Source organism: Elaeis guineensis, chromosome 3 (genome assembly GCF_000442705.2).
Source record: "Elaeis guineensis isolate ETL-2024a chromosome 3, EG11, whole genome shotgun sequence".
NCBI classification, from domain to species: Eukaryota; Viridiplantae; Streptophyta; class Magnoliopsida; order Arecales; family Arecaceae; genus Elaeis; species Elaeis guineensis.
In genome coordinates, this window is record NC_025995.2 from 109,835,987 (window position 1) to 109,852,915 (window position 16,929).

Here is a 16,929-nt window from a genome sequence, read left to right on the forward strand (position 1 = left end):
AAGGGCGAGGGGTTATTGGCCGCATGGAATAGGTTGGAGGAGATGGGCAAGAAGGAGAAGAGGATAAGGAGAAAGATGAAAGAAGCCATCATGAATAAGAAGAAATGGGTGAGAAAAAAAAAAAATAGAGACAAGAAGGAAGAAAGAGGATGCTCGTGATGAAGGAGGAGATCGATCGAAGAGGAAGGAGGATGAAGGAGATGAAGATAAAAATAATTTCATCATTTTATAAAATTATGTGAATAAAAATAGATGATTAAAACATATCAAAATTCATCGATAACTAAAAAAATTATTTTAATATTTTTTAAAATATAAAAATATAAATAAAATTATATTAAAATTGAGAAGATACTGCTATAATCTTCTAAAACATATCCACTGAAGCCCCCTTCTTGGAAACAAATTTGATCACAATTCTGAAAGTCCCCGTATTAGCAATCGACTTCCAATTTGGCCCCATCACCAGCTACGGAAATCATACTTTCGCACGAGGGGATGAAGGATCTCCCTTCACGATTTCAACGACTGGATCGCGTCTTGCACAACTCTCAAAGCACTCCGAATGAAGGTGAATCATTCTTTCAGCGAATGCTGTCTGCAATGTTGGATCTCGGTTTCCGTTTAAGAAAAGCTCCCAATTCCTGAAATATTACGAATACGCCACTTCGTATAGATGTGATATATATTCAAAGCAATACAAAGCGAGCGCCCCTAGATTCAAGGCACCCGCCTCTCGCCCGTCCCCATCGAGTTGCCTCTTAGTCTGTCTGCTTCCTTTTCGCATTAAAACCCCCATTCCGGAAAGAGTATAGATCCAGCGGAAACCCTAGAATTTTGATCGGTGAGAGAGCCTCTCTATCTTCCCCCTCGTTTTCGAGCTTTTCTTGTTGGATCTCGATCGATTCCTCCGAGGCGGCCTCGGGAAAGCTGGTGGTGGGTTAATTTATTTCTTCTTGGGGGCCTTGAATTGCATGCGCCCGGGGGAGCGCACCGCGGGGCGGCGATGCTGGAGCTGAACAGTAGGCGGTTCTTGGGCTCTCTATGATCGTGCCGGTGGGCGGAGGGTTGATCGTTCTTGGCTTTGTAGCGAGGGCGGGGAGGGCCAGGGAGTGCATGAGGGTTTTGTTTCATTCTCTATACGCAGTCGGGGATTCGAGAGGCTCGAGTCGGGACTGTAGGCTTGTGATACGGAGCAGAGGTAGGTGGGGTAAATGTGGCTGAGGTCGCCGCGGATCTGCTACATTTTATGCTGAATTTGCGTTTGGTTTGAGTGCAAGGGAGTCAAGTTAGCGAAAGAAGGATAAAGAAAGGAAAAAAAAGGGAATCTTTGGACCGTTCGTGTAGAGATCTGCCAAGAAATGCAGCAAGATCAACGAAATAAGGTTGATAGTTTCTTGTTTCTTGCTTCAATTTTTTCTTTAAAATTTCTCTGATTGTTTGAGAGTGAATTTGATTTTCCGTAGGCTAGGTATTTGTCAATAGGGGAAGTTATATGTTTTGGCGCGGTGGAGTTTTGGTGTTTATGATCTCCTTTCCTGATTTGGTTCCAGATTCAGCTGAGTTTTGTGTTTTTTGTACAATCTTTTCCTCCTCCTCCTCTTCTTTGCCCATTCTTCCGACTTAAAATAGCTCGATGTTTGTTTTAATTAATAATTGGGCGTTGATTTGCTGCTGTAATTTCCTTTGATTCTAATCTGTTGCATATACCTTGTGGGGATATGAATGTAATTTGGAACTACTATGTTCAAGTTTACTTTTCTTTCATTGTTTCTTTCTATGTTTTTTAATTGGGATGGAATTCTTTGGAAGGGAAAGGAAAAGCTTGTGCTCACAGGTTATTATGATAGACTCAACTTTAACTCATTTACTTTCTGCAGAACCAGGTTCGATTTCCTGAATTTGACAATTTAATAGCAAGCATTTGTAAATGAAACAGTTATTTGTAGAAGGTTTCACTTTCTCTTCATATTGAAATTTGTATACCTATGGCAAGCGAATCCCCTTGGCCCTTACCTATGTATCTGGTTGTATTTAGATCTTTAAATTCCTGCTGTTTTTGCTGCCCATTTTGCGATGATAAACAAGAAAACTAGGATTCTTCTTCCACTAAAAGGTTCCTTAGTTGGTTAATAACATACATTTTGCTGAAATTCATTTGATTGTCAAGAGTTTATGAGGTGTTGCTCTGAAAATTACTTAAAAAAGAGGTCTAATATGGTACCAAGACAGAACAGGCATTCAAAGAAGCAAACCAGGAAAGCTAAGGTGTTTACTGTTTACTCCAGTTTTTCATCTGGTGTCTTGTAGTCATTGATGATGGAGGATGTAAGGAATCCAACGAGAGGTTGTAGATCTCTGTATAATACAACTGTTATGGCCTTGTATGTTAATGGAATCATGTAGCATATACTTATACTGTGTGGCATTGCTACAATTTTACTGTGATGAATGTATAGATTAACGAACTATTTCAGCACATGTGTAACAATGCATACATATCATTTTTACGGATATATCCACCTGAGTATTGTCCTTGTTTTTGAAAAAAATAATTACACAAGTCTGCTAATTGCCCTCAATTTCTCTTTCAAGACAAGTTCACGAAAATCTGGTCATATCAAATTTCTAACAAAAAATAAATCCAGTGGAACCGCCAATTATGGACTGACCATTTCTGCAGCCCATGATATTTGTCTTACTTTGACGACTAATGAATCAACTGATTTAATCTTGATTATTTATTTGCTTATTTTTTTTCCCACTAAGTGACTTTGCAGTTTCATATTCAGTTTTCTGTTCATTTTGCAGAGTACATTAGAGATGGACTTCTTTGCAGAGTACGGAGATGTTAATAGATACAAACTTCAGGAGGTCATAGGGAAAGGAAGCTATGGACTCGTGTGTTCGGCCATTGATACACATACTGGAGAAAAAGTAGCAATAAAAAAGATACATGATATCTTTGAGCACATCTCTGATGCTGCTAGGATTCTCCGCGAGATTAAGCTTCTGAGGCTTCTAAGGCATCCTGACATAGTGGAGATCAAGCACATCATGTTGCCTCCACCAAAAAAAGATTTCAAAGATATTTATGTTGTTTTTGAGCTTATGGAGTCAGATCTTCACCAAGTCATAAAGGCTAATGATGACTTGACAAAAGAACACTATCAATTTTTCCTTTATCAGCTGCTCCGTGCCCTAAAATATATCCATACAGGTAATATATATACTCTTGATATTTCCAAAGAAATGAAGTGTTGTGGAATAAAGTGAGATCACACTGACAGACATTTTAGGCAATAACCTTTCCAATTTTTGAAACAAGCCACATGTCTACATGCTTGTGTAAATGTTGTGGTGCTGCATTTACAAGCTGATGGTATATTTTAGTTTATCTAACTTGATGCAATTGGTGCAACATCTGTTTCTGTAGATCAGTCTTATCTGTCTCACTGATCTTGATTCTATTATGGAAAAGTGAGTCCATGATTCACTATAGTAAAATTAGTTTGGGATCTTGAATATTCAATGAAGCACATGCAGTGTTGTGCATTTGCCTAGTTTATAATTTTCCATGCCTTCATCATTTTTACATGTCACTTTTGCATGTCCTTTTTTGGCTGTTATTTTAGTGCTTGATTTGGGTTTTGCAACTTTTCTGTATCATGAATTCTGTATGGCTAAATCGCCACCAGGTACACTATGGCTATATTCGCATCTGCACTTGCATCATTCACTAGCTAAGATGATCAAAATGTTTGCACAAGTTATTGTAAGACAACTACACCATTCAATCTTTTCTATGCTTTAGAAGCTTCTTGATGTAATTGTCAACATAGATTAATTTTTGATTGCTATCTATAACTATGCAGCCCAATTCTGGAGTGAGTGCAATATTGTGCAGGTGGTTCTGTCAATTGGGATGCTCACACCTAAAAAATGTATTTATGAAGCAATCTGTATTTTGATAAAATAAACAGATCCAGTAATTTAGTGGTTGTGCTCTTTTATTGTATTAGCAATATTTTTGCTGCCTTGTATTTCATGAAGTTTTAAATGATGGCTGCCTAGATAACTGCTTAGGCTCTCAGTTCGATGTTTTGCATCATTTTTGAGTAATGAGTTTGGAGAATGAGATCAGTTTATGAACTAGTACCAAATGCTATTGTGGCTTTTTGTAGATTTCTCCTTATAATCATGAGTTTATTAAATTTATTACTTTCGGACTACTTTGACCTTGGGCGGTCAGCCTAGGTGCCCACCTAGTGCCAGCAAGGTGGTATTGTTGTTGGTAATTCATCTATTAGCTTGATCATTTATGTGCTAAAAGCAGCTTTGTAATATTCCACTCATTTCTATCATTATATATTTATGCTAATTCTGCATATTCACCTTAGCTACATACCAGGAGTATGCGTTCATGCTATCCTTTATTAGTGCAACACCTAAGCCTTGTGTATCTGTTCTTTGTTTCTTCCTAGTATTACAGGATATGCTTCTTTAGGACTGTTCCATTTCTACCATTTTTCATCTTACTTGCCTATATTCTCATTATTGCCCAACATTCATAGTATTCTTTGATCAAATTTAATTAGAAAGGATGGAACCTGGATTGAGTAGCTTGAGTTTGGTTCATACCTGTTGTTACATCTGAAAATCTAGCACGAATTGGCCGCTACCTTCCTACTCATTGTTGTTTGTTGATGTCATGATTTCGCACTAGAACTAATTCATCCACCATGCTTAGTTTGTATATAGTGTACAGAATCTCTCTCTCTCTCTCTCTCTCTCTCTCCCCCCCCCCCCCCCAATTCTTGATATAATGTGGTACAGATAAGAAAAATAATCAATGCTGATGATGGCAACTTATTATGCTGCAGTCATTTCCATGGACTCTGCTTCACCTGTTATTCCTTTAGTTTTCATTTATGCTTCTGGCTAAACATTTACTCTTAGCCATATAATTGCATCTTTTGCTTGTACGAAATCTATCTCTCCATTTCTTGATATGATATGTTATAGATAAGGAAAAAAAAACATTGCTGATGATGGTAACTTATTATACTGCAATCACTTCCATGGGTTCTGGCTTCACCTGTTATTCCTCTAGGTTTCATTTACACTTCTAACTAACCATTTACCTTCTTTGCCATATAGCATCTTTTGCTTATATGCCAGAGGACATCATTTGGTAACAGGATTAGTTTTAAATGAATACAGTGGTACAGTATTGATGTGAACACTGGATGAGGCCAGCATAATTGGAACCACAGATATGTTTCATGCTATCAGCATATAACATCCTTAGAAAATATTCTAGCTGATGTTACCTTCTGATGTCATTCTACCACATGCTTTCTTTAAGTTGACAAATGCTAATGTATAGGATTCTTCTGTCATCTAATTCTTCCTATAGATTCTCTCAGGACCTCATCTTATTCATGACTTAGATGGTGTCACGTGGTGCAATGTAATACCTATATTTGTTGATGACCTCCTTGGCATCGTGTCTAATTTTTCTCTCATCTAATATGTTACTTGTGTTCTGTCTTCTTAGTTGCCTTAAAGGCTGTGGTGGTGCATTTTTTTTACGAGCTTCACCTTTATTTCAGCTATCCCACTTTTTTCAGTTAACTTCTTTTCAGATATTCCAGTTCATCTGACCAATCTAGTCTCTCCTAGAAATTTCGAACATGTAGTAGAATGCCATTGAGCTTTATTTGGGTGGTGTTTGTCTGTGCTTTTAAAATATCTTTCTACTTTATATTTCATATTTATATGTGTTAGGGATGCATATTTTCTGAATATAGGTCTCCTATGTCTTCTTGAGTTTCTGAAATCCTTCAACAAATTTCTGAAAGCATTTTTTGATCCTTTTATGTCATTTTGTTAAATGCTTATCTTTCCATATCTGAGATACTCATAATGGATAACATGTATTGTGGTTCATCCTGATTGTTTGTTGTATTTTGGTTCTGTTCTAATGTTTGATTTGCTCGGATCCAGCTAATGTTTATCATCGAGATCTAAAACCAAAGAACATACTTGCAAATGCAAATTGCAAACTCAAAATATGTGACTTTGGGCTAGCAAGAGTTGCTTTCAGTGACAACCCCATGACAATATTTTGGACGGTATGCCAAGAAAATCAGCTTATGATCTTAATATATTCCACTTGTCTGTTTTTTTTTTTTGCACTATGTGATTGGTGTTTTCAGATCTTTATGATATATTTTGTCATATATCCTGTCACATAAGCATGGCAGTCTTCTGAAGAACCAAGTTTTTTGCAGGATTATGTTGCAACCAGATGGTATAGAGCCCCAGAGCTCTGTGGATCATTTTATTCTAAGGTATGGAGTTCTCTGGCCTGTAATACTCATTGTAAATTTTGTCCTAAGGTATGGCTTTCCTGGTCTATGATGCTCTTTGTGCCAATTTCATGTTACAATTTAACAATGTATATATAGACTCTTAGAAGTAGAAACTCCATCATTTTCACTGAGCAATAGCCTGCTTATTTATGCATATGGACATGCATATATTTTAATCTTTATTGATGTTTCAAACATAGGATAACTGATTTTAATGAATTTTAAAGCATTTACCTATTAATCTGTGTGCTATATTACACATTGGTTGGTTTTTGAAAACATGAAAATACACATTGATTTTTTCCCATGGGCTAGCATTTCTAAATCCTAGCTAAACATGGCTAAACTGGTTTGTAGAATGGTTTTTTGTGCATTGATGTTTGTGCTGCCTTTCTTCGTGTGCTGTTTAATTTGTTTTTTGAAAAAAAAATTGTTGCAGCTCTAGAGTTTGGTCAGACCAAAGGCAAAGTCCCTTTAGATAGATACCATGTGCCTAGCGCATGCAATATGCAAAATGAATATAATACGAAACATCATTAGAAGGACTGCATAATACAGATTTCCAACAGCGTGAGATCATCATATAGAACATCTAATTGTATTATTCTTAAGTTTTACTTAAAATGGTGCTCGGTTTTGTCATTATCAGGTTATTGTGCGACGTCTGGCTTGACTAATATCCTGTTGGTTTCTCAAGTATTTATCTTATGCTCTAATATTTTTCTTAGTAGCTGTACCCGTACTGTAAGAATTACACATAAAGCACAATGAGCAAATATATTGGTGCAATGTCAAATAACAATTGTTGTATTAGTTCCAAGCACATCTGTTTTGTTGCAACATATGTAATTGCAAATAGTATAGATTTTAAGTACTGTTATGTGTGCATTTTTATAATCATAACTGTGTTACATAGTAGAGACGGTGCCTATTGTCCGGTTTACCTTAACAATGTTCGTGAAATATAATTTATTAATATCTGTATTAAAAGAGTAATATATAATAAAATTTGTAAATAGAAAGAATCATTTATTTTTCTCTCTTTTTTTTTTTAAAGTACATGTAATGATATTCTTTTCTTGCTATTGATTATTATCCTCTATTATAATGGCTAACAACAACCACATGACATGGTTATAAAATAATATAAATGGATAGCTGGAATTTTTGAATTTCTTTTAGGGAAATAGAGGCCCATTATGCTGCCATTCATAATGTGTTCATATACATGCATGTGGCATTGCACGTGCGCTGCATACATCATGATCCCCGGATCTTAGGAACCAACTTAAAAACTCTCCTTGTAATTACCATTGACATCTAACAATGACAGTTTTACGAGGATAACTAGTTAATGTGGACGTGTATAATAATGGAATAGTAGATCAAGTCAAGTTATTATTTCAGTATGCATTTAATCTAAAATTTATGCTAAAAGCATGAAGGGTGTATGCAACGGTTATTATAACAGGCTATCCACAGCCTTCATAACAACGGTACAATAATTAAGTCATAAGCATTACTTTATTTTCCATTATATATTTTTACAAAATAATGGAGCCTTTTAAGATAAAATCTGTGACTATTCTTAGCCATAGTTTAAGAAGTTGTATCATTTACTAGCAGCTGAGGATCTGAGGTTGTTTAATCCAAAACCAGGTCTGCTGCTAAGTTATGTCCAGGTAATACTTGGAGAAAGGGAAAAATAGAAATGAAAAAAAAAATGATCATTCAGTTAGATACCCACTAAATGCCCAAGGAAGATATATTTGCTTGAAAATGTTATGTCATTTGCCAGTTGTGATTGGTTTTCTTATTTGGATTATCTTGCATGCATAATGTATGTAAGGTGCTTTTGAGGGGAAATTTTGGGCTCTATAAGGTTTGTCGCTTTCCTAGCAGGCAGATGTCAATTCTATTCCGGTGCTTCAAAGGATCTAGACTCCAGTAGTTCATGCATATGAAAAAACTAGGTAAGTTAACACACCTTAGCCAGGCCCAAAAAGGAATCAGGAAGGGAATAATCCGTTCCTGCTTTTAGTATAGGTTATAATTTGTTAGAGTTCAGAAAGAATTTCTGGGCTCTGTAGGGAAAGAGATTCCCTTCCTGCTCTTAGTATAGGTTATAATTTGTTAAGAGTTTAAAAGGGATTTCTGGGTTCTGTAAGAGGAGAGAGGGAAGGAGAAGAGAAGATGGCACTGGCTGTTGTAGAGGAGGAAGAGAACCTTTTTCTTTTGTTCCTTTTTGAAGTGTAAGGGAGGCTAAAGCCCACTGGGCCTATTCTTTTGTTCGAGCACCAAAAAACTGCATTATGCATACTCAAGACCGCTATTTATAAAAGTAGGCAAACCCTAAATAAGACCTAGATTTCCCAAATTACCCTCATGGGGCACCAGTACCTTTTTGCATCACTATAATGAGGGTACCATGGAGAGTGCCAATGCTGTAACATGTCTTATTAAACCTTCAAATATGACTTGAGATCTTTGAATCTCAGCCCACTGTTTGGTAGAATCCCTCCATGACTATGGAAAACTGTTGTGAGGAAAGTACTGTAAAATGCGAATAGTACCGGAACAGTGCAATGCTTATTAACCCCTCAAATAGGGCCTGAGATCTTTTACTCTAAGGCCACTGTTTGGAAGAACCCCTCTGCCTTCAAGCAGCCTGAAATGACAAAGTAAAAGAAAAAACATGATAAAACGACAAAAACTAAATCTCTCCTAATGACCCGGAGCCCTTCAATACGTCAGTTTAGTATCTGAAACTTTTGTTTGTTTAGAAGAGTGATTGTTCAGCTGGTTTTTATTTTTGAACATCACAGCATCCTTTTTCCCCCTTAGTTTCTTGATATCAAGAAAGGTATAGGATGCTAGAACTGAATGTGGAAATACAAACATTGTAATTAACCTCTTGATGTTTATATGGAAACCCAGCTGCCATAACATTTAACGGTTTAAAGGTATCTTTTTGAGCCAAAAGAATATTTCAGTCCCTATAATCATATGTTGTGATTGATCTTTGATGATGCTTGATCGGTAGATCTTACATTTGGAATTCAGGCAATTAATTTTTTATGTTTTGGGAACTAGTTTCAAGAACGATGACAATACTCTGTTTTGACATAAATAATAGGTTCTTGAGATCTCGACAGTGGAGAATAGACTTTTTTCATCAATTTGTAGTTGATAGACAGCTTGTCCATGTTACTGTATGATTTTTTTTTTTCCTTTTTTTTTCACATCATATTTTTGTTTGTCATTTGATCTACTGGACTTTACAATGATTGTGTAACTGGGTATGCTAATGAGGCAAAGTTAAAAAAACATTCTAGAATCTAGACTATCTTTACGTCTTGCAATTGGAACCCCAAAATTACTATAATTGCTGCCTTTTCTTTGAAGAGTTTTTGTATGAGCCTTCAAAAACTTAATAATTTCTAGTAATTAGAGAAAAAAATGCTTGTTCAGGAAGGACTCTTGAACTCTCCTGCAAGCTGAAACTTACAGGTAATTGAGTCTGTTGATGAGTTTCTGCTTCATTTCGCAATTTGAGATTGGGTTTTTGAGCCACAATTGAGTGGTGAGTCTTTTATTTGCAGTATACCCCTGCTATTGATATCTGGAGCATAGGTTGCATTTTTGCTGAGGTGTTAACTGGAAAACCACTATTCCCTGGTAAAAATGTGGTCCACCAACTGGATCTGATTACTGATCTTCTGGGAACACCTTCCTTGGACACTATTTCACGGGTATGGTGGTTCATTATGTGAATTTGTATCTGAATAAGTGGATATAGATATTTTTTTTTAAAAAAAAAAATTGCTGGAAAATATTTCTCATCTATGCATCCACTTGGTTCCATCTGCAGGTGAGAAATGAAAAGGCAAGAAAATATTTGAGCAGAATGAGGAAAAAACAACCAATGCCTTTTTCACAGAAGTTTCCAAATGCAGATCCTTTAGCACTTAAATTGCTGGAAAGACTTTTAGCTTTTGATCCAAAGGATCGTCCAACTGCGGAGGAGGTTTGTGTACTATATATCCATGCTCTTCTTTCCATTTTGTTTTCTACCCCCAAGATTTTGTTACTGCTTTTCTTTCCACTTTGGTTTTCCACCCCCAGGATTTTGTCGCTATCATTGTTCCTTCAGCATAAAATAATTCGTCAGTCGTATTTTCTTAGTGTGATGGTTTTCTACTGATGATATTGATGTATATACATCTGATTTATCAGGCACTGGCAGATCCTTATTTCAAGGGTCTGGCCAAAATTGAGAGAGAGCCATCTTGCCAACCAATTCCAAAGATGGAGTTTGAGTTTGAGAGGCGGAGAGTGACAAAGGAGGACATAAGGGATCTTATCTTCCGTGAAATTTTGGAATATCATCCTCAACTCCTCAAAGATTACATGAATGGAACTGAGCGAACAAACTTTCTTTATCCTAGGTTTTGATTTTGCCAAACTGGTTTTTCAGATTTTCAACCTCTGGTATTGGTATCTGTTCACATTCTCAATATCATCTTTCATGCATGCTCTATATACAGTGCTGTTGATCAGTTTAGGAAGCAATTTGCTCAACTTGAGGAAAATGGTGGTAAAAGTGGGCCAGTTATTCCACTAGAGAGGAAGCATGTTTCTCTTCCGAGGTAATATTGTTCACTTAATCAGGTTTTTTGGTTCATTTTGTCAACATGTGAGCATGCAACTATCTCCATGATGTCTGGGTTTGATAATTTAATTTTGAAAATGAATTGGTCCTTATATAGATAAGTGTTTCACTGAGCACTGGTTATGCAATAGGCCCTTGGATACAGTTTCCATGGTAAATATTTTGCTATTTGTTAGCCATTGTGCTGCCATGTGTCTTTGATAGATTAAAACACCTGGGATGTCAAATGTTTTGCCAAATTGTTTGTTCTCAGCTAGCACAGGTCAGTGCTAAATTGAGATTATGTTGGCAAACTTCTAAAGATGATTCTCTGAAAATCAAGCGCAACAAATTAGAGTTCATCAAAGCAATACACCCTCTATAATATGAATGGCTTTAATAGGAATGACTGAGAAATAAAACTAAAAGTATGAGTATGTGTTTGGGATCAAGATTTACCGTCTTGGTACCGGACCCCATATTGGTACCATCTTATTACAATGTCGTTACATGGTTTGGTATGGTACGAGATGCCATATCAGTACGATACGAGATGTTGTGTATGGTATGGTATGCCTCGTATCAGATGGTAGAAAGTGGTATGGTAAATCTTTTTTGGGATAAGATACTTCAAACTTGTAAGTTCTTATAAATATGCTCTTATTGGTGCAGCAAATACATTAGAATTGTTTGAACATTTGACTTTAGGTGTCCTTACATCTTGGCTTGTGGGTAAAGAAACTACTCCCTTGAAATTCAAAACCAAATGAAAAAACAAAGTGTCAAAAATAAATTTTGAATTCATCATCATTCTCTTCCAAGAAAGATAAGCCAAAGGCTAGGAAAAAGAATGTTTATACTTTAACTCGTTAATCATACCATCCCTTCTCTTTTTTTCACTAAGAAGCTTAAAAGTAGCATTAGTAGAACCATCCCAAACCGCCGAGTTTAGGGTGTCCCAAGCCTCATTGGTGGCAGACTGGGATAGTTTCAGTCTTTACATTGAGAAATCGGCAAGGAGGGAGGGGGGGGGGTGGGATAGAGAGACACTGGGAGAGGAAGAGGGAAAGGGCTCGAAAGCCCTCCTCCGATCGTTCACAGGGGTGGGTGGGTGGAGACCCTATTTTGTTTGGGAGGGCTTCCAAGCCCCCTTTCTCCCTCTCTTGTCATCTCTCCCTCCTCTCTTTCTTTCTCTTGGCAGAGCTTTTGTTTTGTTTGCAACAAGGCTCCACCCTACAAGGCTTGTGGACAATTGGAGGAGAAGAGGGTAACTGAGCACCCCCCCCCCTCTTTCTCTCTCTCCCCCTTCTCCCTCCCCCTTTCCCTCTTTGATTTCTCTAGGTCAATATGCTCTAGAATAGCATGATGCAATATCGTACCATACCGTACTACTGGTCTATTGGCACAGGTACCAATTCTAGTACTGTGAACTTTGCCTGAAAGAATATAATCATCTACGGTACTACTACCAATAACTTTATGCCATAGTATGAAAAGTAAGATTGCTTGAGAAGTATGCACTCCACTACTGACTGACCCTAATAGAGGCAGCTGTTTTTTCTAGCCAATGAGCTGAACTATTTTTCTCAAAAGGTGCATGAAGTTCTGACCAAACCTGAACTCTTAATCCATAATCTCAAAGGGTGGGCAGGCTCATTCTTGTGTTCTTATATTTTATTTCAAAGATATCAGCTGTGTGGCCTCTTGAGATTCTTGTACTTATGGAGTCAAAACTATCCATAAATTCTACTGTGATGGATGAGGGCATGTTACTTATACTTTTACGCGTGCTTTCCCACAACCTCCAATCTATAAATGAAAATATTTTGAGTTTTGACAGTCTGAGGTTTAGAAAGCTGACTGTTGCATGCTACATGGTTATCAATTGAAAAGTTGATTGATAGACTATCAGACATACTCCTTTTCTTTGAAAAATTGATGGCTTTTTCAGATAAGTGAACCAAAAGGACTAGTACAGTAATGACCCAGCTTATCATACTACAGGGTCCAACATATTACCACCTTAGACAATATTGGCCTTTAGCTACCGGACATGGAGCCAGAAATTGAAAACTCTACACAGCCGCATTTTAAGTCTTTACGAACGCAAGCAAATTGCATACCTCAAGATTCATTTAGAGGTACTATTTAATAGATGACTAACTTTTTCCTATTTGTGCTGTCTTAACTTTTCTTCATCACTACTTAGTTCACATTGTAGCAGCCCATTTTTGTTGTTATATTCTAGTATTTCCGCCAAAACCTGGTAGTGTAGCATCCTCCTCAACAATACTTAAGATGTCTGGATGGGTACTTTCACCTCCACGGTCTCTTCAACTTTCACCTTATATTCAGAGAGCCTAGTCATGAATTGATATGAATAGATGGATTAGCACCTCATTTTTGGACCCTTAAGTTCACCACAAATTCTTATGCAGCGCATTTAACATTGCATTAGGATTTGGCTTTGGTTGGCAGCATCCATATCCCTGTTGCATACCCAGCTAGATCTATCTTCACGACCTATCTCCTGTTTCTTCTGTTTATTTTGGATTAGTTGGGTAGTGGTTGATCTTATAGGAATATCTTGCTGCCCTTTCACAAGATGTGATATTGGAATTGATGTCTCTTGTTAACTTGGGCTTAAACATATTTTAATCGTAATTGTTGTTTCTTGCCCCTGAAGCATAAGTCTAGATCCATCTGCCTCGTTTCCTTGCATTTTGTTGTTGAACCTGCTTGCGTTTACTGAATGTGATTGGTGACATATCTACCACTTATGTATGCCATTCACAGCTACTGCTTGGTGTCATGCCGCCTTTCCTCTTTTCTCAGTCTCCATTCCTTTGATTTGGAACAACTTCAGCCAATATTCTAGCTTTCTACAGATGTAAACTACACCCTACTATTATTATTTCCCTTTGTTGTTCAAATGGCATCATATCCTGGGTCCTGGCAAGGTTGCTGTTCTTGTCTGTTATCCCATAGGTGTTGGCAATTTCATTCCTTTGTCTGTCATTTATGTTATCCACCATCTTTTCAGCATTCATTACTCTTCTGTTTCCCATTGGAAGGCTACTTATATGGACCTTCTAGCATTGATTTCTTAAGATCCCCTTTGAGACAAGCATGCTAAAGTGCAATTTCTTATAGATTGTTCAGTAGGCCTCTGGTACTTTGGATGTATTTTTCCACTCAAGAAGCTATGAGAGCTAGCATTTCCTCTTGTCAAACAAGAGATGTAATCTTCCTTGCCTTAAAAACATTGAGGTGCCAACATTGCAGTGTAAGTATGTGCCCTGGAATCACTTGGAACCTTGACCAGATGTTAATTATATTCTCTCTTATCAAATTGAACACAAACCAGACACAAGGCCCATCACTGTGTATTTATTTAGTGTTTTTCATGAATTGGAAAGGTATTCTCTACTGTGAAGTTATTTCCTAATATATGTTTGCATCTTGTCACCCAAAACTTTGGCCATCGAAGCATATTCTACTTCTGCAAAATTTTTGCTTGCTTGCTTTCATCAAAGATAATCTGCTCTGGTGGAACTTGTTTAACTTTGCAGGTGTTCTAGGATTCTCAAAGAGAGGAGCAATCCTGTCTGATTGCCTTCTATGGGTTTTAAGATGTACAATTGGGTAGTTAGTATAAGATTCAGAAGCTTTTGACAAAGCATCACTAAAGGAGACGGGTGTCAGGGCCATGATTTCTCCTAGCTTAGTGGCTTAAATGAAGCTATTTGGCCAAGCTATTTCTCTTCATTCACACCAATGACATTAATTTATTACAGCTGCGTGAGATTAATGCGTCGCACTTTAAACTAGGTGCACATGGTTGCTTCATGTCACATGGTCTTGCTTGAGCATTTCATCTCTGTAGGGTTTCAATTCCACTACTTTGTATCTGCTCTGTTTTGTATAATCCCCAAAATTATAACTATTTCTATTTGTCTGGCTTCTTAGATCTACATTTGTTCACTCTACTACGATTCCCGTTAAGGAGCAGCCTCATTTGGCTTCATTCAGAGGGAGGCATGTTTTAGATGAGGCGTGCAAAAATCCTAGAGATGCTGAGGGGCTGTCTGGAAGTCTATCAAGGGCTTCACAGCTACCTCAAAGAATTCCACTTGGTATGACCTGTGGCACTAGTTCTATTTTTTTTTTTTTTTTGGATGCACTTCAGTTTTCTATTTAAATCCTCACTGCACTCTGATAGAGCCCTGAGCAAGTTAAAAAAATTCCTTCTTGCTATAACGTGATAAGCTGGAGTTGAAATCAACTATTTTTATCTTACAACTAACATGATTAGCATATTGGATTATTGGCATTCAGCTGAACCTGGAAGAGTTGCGGGGCCTATAATGCCATATGAACATGTAAGTGCAAGGGATGGCTATGATCCACAGAGGCTGGTGAGAAATGCTCTTCTTCCACCAGAATCAGCTATTCCTCCTGCATATGGTTTCCAAAGAACAGAAGGCAAAATAGAGAGCTTAGAGAGGAAACCTGTGGAGGCAGAGAGGGAGACACAACAGAAATCACCAACCCTCCAAGGTATGCCAGGAAAGATGGCCCCAGATGTAGCTGTGGACATGCAAGCCCACCGTATCCATCCATCATCAGGACCAAAGGCTGGTTCATCAAAGGATATAATCACCATGGATGCAAACTTGCTGCATGCCCAACCTCCATATGATGGAATTGCTGCCGCTACTCACAGGAAGGTGAGCAGCGTTCAGTTTGGCATGGCAAGAATGTATTAGGCACCGATTAATTTAGAGAGTAGTTAATGATGTCTCAATCTATCAAGACATTTGATGATGGATGTAAAGATGCTGGATGGGAGAGGAGGTGAGAGATACATGCGAGGAGAAAAAAAGCTAATAAACGAAAAAAAAGAGCATGGGGAGAATGAGAAATTTAGAGCATAGTCCATCGTGTAAGTGCAATATATGCGACTCATTACGCTTGCAGCTGAAGTTTCTGGTTCTGTACTTTCAGCTTAATCTTGCTGTATTATACAACGTATGATGCTAGCCTCCTTTTTCTTGCACGTGTAGTGATGGGCTTGAGAAACTGCATTCTTTTTTTTTCTTTGGTAACAAAACTGCATTCATTGAGGAATTTTGAATTGTGAAGTGGCGATCATCTATTAGGATTCAGAATTAATAATTATTAGTTTCAGCCGTATGTGCATTTGTATGCACATAAATCATAACCATAATAATTAAGCTTGAGTTATCTGTGGGCCCTATGAATCTTTATCAGTTCCATGTAGGGTGTTGCATAATATCAAAAATAGATGGACTAAGGTACAACACCGGATCTTAGACCTGTTGTATTGGATGAATGTGGCTGTAAACGGAGCATGTCTTTTCTCCTTCAATGGTTGACAAGCAACTATCATTTTGGCATCAGATTCGCATGGCCCAACCATCATGCAGTGTACGTCCCATCCTAATACTATGTAACAAACCAAACTGAAATCATAATGATCTTCATGCCATGGATAGTAATCCATTTGTATATAAGCATCAAAGAAATCAAATTTTCAGGCTCTAGCTGCTGCATGTGTCCAGTATTTTAGGTCCGCAGAAGCCCGATATCTGTGGTGCTTGCATATTAGATTGACCTTCCACAATAACAACAAAGTATCAGTTCTTGCTAATTAACTGTCACGAAACTATTTATTGGCACTTAATACACAGCCTCCAGCTTATTAATTAATTGGTTCCAGTGTCAGTTTGTATAATACCTAGGTTTTCAATCTATTTATTGCAGGCTTAAGTGAGTTTTGTAACGAGATGATATCAAATTAATATCCAAGAACGGCAGTTGTTTTAGAGGTATATCTGCAGAGATTTTGTTTTCCAAAGTATTGCTTGTCTTGAAAAC

The 16,929-nt window shown here is 37.4% G+C and overlaps 1 protein-coding gene across 1 annotated transcript; it reads left to right on the top strand.

Annotated features, from left to right (window-relative positions):
- Nucleotides 1-711: 711 nt before the first annotated feature.
- LOC105040996 (mitogen-activated protein kinase 10) lies at nt 712-16,087 on the top strand. The gene is made up of 10 exons (XM_073254360.1): nt 712-1,385; nt 2,812-3,220; nt 6,010-6,137; nt 6,297-6,356; nt 9,980-10,129; nt 10,249-10,404; nt 10,614-10,825; nt 10,925-11,026; nt 14,998-15,164; nt 15,367-16,087. The coding sequence occupies exons 1-10, from the start codon at nt 1,362-1,364 to the stop codon at nt 15,795-15,797; spliced, it is 1,839 nt and encodes a 612-aa protein (XP_073110461.1). The 5' UTR covers nt 712-1,361; the 3' UTR covers nt 15,798-16,087.
- The last annotated feature ends 842 nt before the right edge of the window (nt 16,088-16,929 follow it).

What these genes read in the sequence shown, in the direction of transcription:
- LOC105040996 (XM_073254360.1), top strand. Translation starts at nt 1,362, where the DNA reads ATGCAGCAAGATCAACGAAATAAG. An exon ending in CCTTGGACACTATTTCACGG is followed by an intron (nt 10,130 to 10,248) that starts GTATGGTGGTTC and finishes TTCCATCTGCAG; the next exon opens with GTGAGAAATGAAAAGGCAAG. An exon ending in ATCGTCCAACTGCGGAGGAG is followed by an intron (nt 10,405 to 10,613) that starts GTTTGTGTACTA and finishes CTGATTTATCAG; the next exon opens with GCACTGGCAGATCCTTATTT.